This window comes from Liolophura sinensis, chromosome 6 (genome assembly GCF_032854445.1).
Source record: "Liolophura sinensis isolate JHLJ2023 chromosome 6, CUHK_Ljap_v2, whole genome shotgun sequence".
NCBI classification, from domain to species: domain Eukaryota; kingdom Metazoa; phylum Mollusca; class Polyplacophora; order Chitonida; family Chitonidae; genus Liolophura; species Liolophura sinensis.
In genome coordinates this window covers 73,875,925-73,882,187 of record NC_088300.1, presented here as the reverse complement: position 1 = coordinate 73,882,187, position 6,263 = coordinate 73,875,925, and the positions used below count along the sequence as shown (strand labels likewise).

Here is a 6,263-nt window from a genome sequence, read left to right as displayed (position 1 = left end):
TGTTCTGCTACACAAGAGTTCATCCAGTCAAGGTTTATCAAATGTTGACGTTCACACAGGATGTAGGCTTTGTCGCTCTTAACAGACATGTGGAAATGACAGGTGTTGAAGGTAAATTTAACTAATGAAGTTTAATAATGAAACCTACTAGCAAACCTATGAAAGTAATATCACATTCACTAATTAGATGGTTATTCATAGGCAACCCTATAATATAATTGAGTTTTTCTGCGTATGAAAAGAACAACTTGCCACCTTAAATAAAACAATGAGTTTTTAAAGATGTCTTCAGTGGCTCTGAATAGCTTTAAGTTTGTGCACAAGTGACTATTTGAACAAAACAGTTTCTCAACACAATAATATCACAATTTTATTATCAGAAAGGCTAGCACTTAGCTTATACTCAATATATATTACATATACATGTACATATGTACCTCTTTCATTTACTATAATATGCATTTTTGTTCATTGTACCATGTATATATTTACCAATAATATTTGATTGCAGCAGCATATATACAAATAACATACAGTGAAAAAATAATTTATTCTCGTTTTCCGCCAAAATGCACGTTTTATCAGAAATTGGCCTCAGTGAATCAATGTTATCTGATTGTAATCCTTACATAGTTAAAACTTTTAAAAATCTAAAGTTGGCTGCATGATATAATACCGTTCTAATCGTTTTTGTGGTTGATATGTGTGCTTGGATTTGTCAGATGCAATTGTGATAATATGCGCCTACAAAACTGTTCTGAAACTGATAGCTGCTTTTAGTTGACGGTATACTCGAATATCTTGTGTTGGAATTTTGAAGACAAACTGCAAAGAATTTGATACTAGTATTTAATATTAAAATAACAAACTGTTCTTAAACTGAATCTTGATTTTTCAGATGACAAAGCATTGTAAAACTGAATGCAGATGCAGATGATTAAAAATTCTAAAAAGAAAAAGGATTACATGCAGATAATTAAGTATTCCAAAACGAATGATTACATGCAGATGATTAGGTATTCTAAAAACTGAATGATTATTTGCAGATGGTTAAGTGTTCTAAAACTGAATGATTACATGCAGACGATTAAGTATTCTAAAACTGAATGATTACATGCAGATGATTAAGTGTTTTAAAACTGAATGACATCATGCAGATGATTAAGTGTTTTAAAACTGAATGACTACATGCAGATGATTAAGTGTTTTAAAACTGAATGACTACATGCAGATGATTAAGTATTCTAAAACTGAATGATTACATGCAGATGATTAAGTATTCTAAAACTGAATGATTACATGCACGCGATTAAGTATTCTAAAAACGAATGCTGTATGTGATGACAAAGTATTCTCAGCAGGACGTGGGTGACTATCTATTCAAAAAGTGGGTCCTGGTGCAGCACAATGACCCAGGATCCTGTCACCAATGCGATCACAGTGAGTTGAGGTCAAGCTCATGCTGGAATGTCTGCCAGCAACCTGAGGATGGTCGTATGAGCGAAATGTTTTTAAATAAAAAAATAAATATTCAAAAACTGAATGGTGGCTATCATGCTATTCTGCAGCTGAATGCTGGTGTTTAGAAGATACTAGTAAACTATTCCACAAGTGAATGTCGTTATTTAGATGACAATGTATTCTAGAGCCGAATGCTAAAATTATGATGCAAACCTATTCCATTACCAAATTTTTGTATCCTTGTGACAAACTATTCCAAAACGCAATGCTCGTATTCACATAGCAAATTAAACTTCAGTAAAACTGAACTGGCTGTATGCAGAACGCTAATTATTCTTAACACAACGCTGGTATTCAAATAACTGATTCCACTTTTGTAAGTTGTCTAATTATTCTAGAACGCATTCTGCAATTCAAATAAGTGTAAACTGGGTAATTGTTCTATAGCGCAATGTTGGTATTCAAACGTAAACAGGCTAATTGTTGGAAACCGCTATGTTGGTATTCAAACGTAAACAGGCTAATTGTTGGAAACCACAATGCTGGTATTCAAACGTAAACAGGCTAATTGTTGGAAACCGCAATGTTGGTATTCAAACGTAAACAGGCTAATTGTTGGAAACCACAATGCTGGTATTCAAACGTAAACAGGCTAATTGTTGGAAACCGCAATGTTGGTATTCAAACGTAAACAGGCTAATTGTTGGAAACCACAATGCTGGTATTCAAACGTAAACAGGCTAATTGTTGGAAACCACAATGTTGGTATTCAAATAAAAAGGTAACCATTTTTAAAAACTGAACTGGTTAGATTCATGTAAGTCATTTTTCTAAAAAACCCATGCCATGCCGATATTCAGACCTAAAGTGAACTGGTAATATTTAAAGGGCTAATTACATGTAGGCTAAACAAATGCAATCTGTAAAACACATGGATCTGTAAAACACATCTATATAGCTGACACACTATGGTAAGACTTAATGTTGCCATTTCAGATCACATACTACAGTGTATTCCCATTTGAAAATTTGGCATTGTGATAAAAAGATGTTCTGGCACAAAATCCACGTAGGCCTAAACTTTTACATCCAGAGAGCAACACATCTCCAAATCAGTTATTATTTCTGACATTCTAGAGAGTATAGTACTAAAACAGAACAACGCCATGTGACAGACTATCACGACACTACACAGCTAACTCTCTATGAATGAATCAGGTATACCAGGAATACTACCGTTCATAAGGTAAACGACTGTGAAAGTGTAGACTGTTTGTACCACGACGCTAAAGTGGCTCTATGAAACATTCTGCTGTGAGCGTCAGTAGTTTTATGAGAAGTTTCTCTACAGTAAAGTAAGTAATTGAAATCAGAAGATAAGTCGGGGCGTCCACGTAAACGTGTGAACAGGCCAACGACTAATACATGGTAATCCATTAGGATACTGAATAATGTATGATGTGGTAGCATATCCATCACTGCACATTAGCAATGGCAACTCAAAACTACATAGCTCACTTTTACTAAGTCTACAAACATATGTCGGTAATGTATTTGTCATGTTGTTCTTTTTTGACTGCTTTGTTGGTGTTATTCCAACGGTTTTTGAGTGTGAACTATTGTGGTTACACTTTCATGAGGTCTCTGTCCGTGTAACGGCATATCGACACTTCAGCCAGTAACCCTCTGCTGAACTCTGCTTCGTGTAAGGTTAGTCCCAGCTAAAGTCTGTCCATGTTGACCTACATATATTCCACCATCTTTCCTGGCTTTCTGTAGGCCTATAGTTATTAACTGTGAGATTTCATTGTACAACTACAGTTATGAAGTAGCTCATTGCCGACAGCCTAATAATGACACTTAACGGGTATATAGGGTTCCAGGAAGATACTCCTCTTGGTTCCCTGGTGATCAGCAAGTGGTCTCCTTGGAGACCAGCACATGGCCACCCTGGAAATCAGCACGTGGTTTCCATGAAGATCAATTACTGTTCATCCAGGAGATCAACAAATGTTGACCCTGGATATCAGTGAGATCAGCACGTGGTCTCCGTGGAGATCAGCACGTGGTCTCTCTGGAGATGTGATAAGAGTTTCTCCGGTTGTGATTATGACTGTTGTTACTCAGTCGCCTCATCTGAGGACGGGTGAGACAATTGGGCATGCAGAACAGCCGTTTGAAGGTCACCCGGAATTTCTCGCTAAACCAACAGTAGAGAATAAAGTTGATTGCAGACTTGAGGCTTAATAAAAGTAGGCTGACATGTAGGAAAATACGGAAAGCACGAGTGAAGCCCACAGTTGGAGAGCGGGAGTAGACATACTCGGTAAGCACTGTGATGAAATTGTATACGACATATGGGGCATGGCAGAAAAAAAACACTGCGGTAATGCCAACAAGCATGAGTGTTAGTTGTAACTCTTCCGCGGATATCACGTGGCTCACAATCGAGTCTGCCGCTAGGTGGTGTCGCAAGTACCGAGTAGACCTGTGAATCTCCTGAATGAGCCGTGAGTTGATAATGATCAGGAACAAGAACGGAATCACGGCGCTCAGGAGAATCTCATAAATGATGCGGTACGCCGTGATGTACTCTGTGTTGTAGCTCAACTCGGTCAGTTTGATGAACGGTGTGGGGTATTGTGGGATTCTTGCAACTTTGATCTCCCAGAACTTAGGAAGGCCACACAAGAACGCAACACAGTAGATCGTCACAATGAATTTCCGTGCTCCTGAGACTGTACTTAAGGACACAGCTCTTAGAGGGTAACAGATGGCGATATATCGCTCGATACTCAACATAACTGTCAGCCATATCGATGCCATGTTGAACAGGTGAAGGAAAATCTCCAGGTACGCCAGGTAAATGTGAAACTTTTCAAAATCTGTTGGGCCCTTCTCAGCAAAGTGATTATCCAACAATTTTGTGGAGAATAAAGTCAGGAAAATCAGATCAGTAATGGCCAGAGCTTTCAGGTAGCAATTGGTGGAAGTACACATGTTTTTTCGGCTCAGAACTATCACTGTCATAATGATGCCAATAATTCCACCCACACAGGTAATGGGTAAAAGTGTGCGATACAAGATGTTCTCCAGCAGAAGGATGTCGGCACGTATATAAATGGCGGTAGCATTACCACGGGTAAAGTTCTCACTGCTGAAGTTCATGTTCACGTGTCAATCCGTCGACTGTTCGCAAAGATATGAGTGTCCGCCCCCAAGGGGAGTTGTAGTACCTGGCGCAGTCTCAGTCTTCCCAGTACAATTTCTATCTTATTTTAATCACAGCAAATCAAGGTCCTGTTTCTTCAAGCATGAAACATCTGTGTCTCTCAAGCTTTGTGTAGAGTATGATTTAGGTAACCGAGATCTGCGGTGACCTGTATGTAAAGGAAAAGACAAACATCATTTATTTTCATAATGTTAAGATACTTCTTGTAATAGGATTATTAGTTACGTGTTCAACAAATACATACCAATGGTATTTCACTGGAACTTTATTACACTTTAAGCTACATGCAACATTAGGTTGTTATCGGATTGGGTGTATCTGCCAGTGAGGAATTCAAGCTCTCGAGAAACTAAACTGTGAACTTTTCGTAAATGAAATTATGCCATTTTGGGGGCCTCCGCGAGCGAGGTGGTTAGCAGGCTTGCTCGACGCCATGAAATAGGGGCCTCTCACCGATGCGGTCGCTGTGAGTTCATGTCCAGCTCATGCTGGCTTTCTCTCCGGAGGTACGTGGGAAGGTTTTCCAGCAACCTGCGGATGGTCATGGGCTTCCCCCGGTTTCTTCCCGGTTTCCTCGCACCCTAATGATGGCCGCCGTCATATAAGTGAAATATTCTTGAGTACGGCGTAAAACACCAATCAAATAAATAAATTTATCCCATTTTTTATTACTTTATAACGACATATCCAAGATTTTGTCACGACATTGATAAGATTTCTGGGTGGACAAAACCGGAAAAAACTACGCCCATCGCTAGGTGCCCGAAAACACCTTACTTAAAGCAGCAGCGGAGTCGGCGAGAAGTGGGTTCGAGGGTGCGACTAATCTGGTCAATGGTTAATAATATGGACGTACAAGTAAGACGTTATTAAAGATGGTAACCTGATCACAGGATAGACCAGAAAGCTTACCAAAGCATTGCTGAACTATCGCTTCCAAAGCTAAGGAGACATAACGAATTACATTCATCGTCCAAATAATAATTTACTAATAATTTAGATTACTTGGAAAATATGCTAATAATTATCTGTTATTTGTTAGAGTCAAGGACACGGCGTATTCCTGTTCAGAAGCCCTGCACGCGTTAAGGAATACCATGTATCATGTTGCTGGCCAAACAGAGCTATATCTTTCTCTTATAACATACCTTAAACCTTGTATCAAGGATTTAGCAGTCAAGATAATGCCGAGAAATGCATTACATAAAATTCCACGGTGTTTCAGAATAAAGAAGGGTTTTGCTGTTCTTACCTGTATTTTTCCCCAGCATTTATCTCTGCCTTGGTCTTGTTAGATCATTTCCTTAAATACCTGTCATTTGGACCTGCTTTACCTGTCAGAATTTTTGTTCGAACCAATCGGAGGAGTGGAAAACAGGAAATAAGAGCGGAGAATGAAATCCTGTGGCTGATGCGTTTCACCGTTCCATCTTGTGCCAAGTTAATTGTTTGAAGATTGCAGTTGTAAGCGGATACCAGGCTAGTAATCTCAAGGTGATGCTATCTATCTAATCCAATTCTCTTTATCGCATTTAATCACATCTGTGGATAACAAATTGCGTGTTTGCAC

At 38.8% G+C, this 6,263-nt stretch overlaps 1 protein-coding gene across 1 annotated transcript; it reads right to left on the bottom strand.

Moving 5' to 3' along the window:
* Positions 1–3,519: 3,519 nt before the first annotated feature.
* Positions 3,520–4,629, bottom strand: LOC135467548 (sex peptide receptor-related protein 2-like). The gene has a single exon (XM_064745320.1). The coding sequence runs from the start codon at positions 4,627–4,629 to the stop codon at positions 3,520–3,522; it is 1,110 nt and encodes a 369-aa protein (XP_064601390.1).
* Between the last annotated feature and the right edge of the window lie 1,634 nt (positions 4,630–6,263).

What these genes read in the sequence shown, in the direction of transcription:
- LOC135467548 (XM_064745320.1), bottom strand. Translation starts at nt 4,629, where the DNA reads ATGAACTTCAGCAGTGAGAACTTTACCCGTGGTAATGCTACCGCCATT.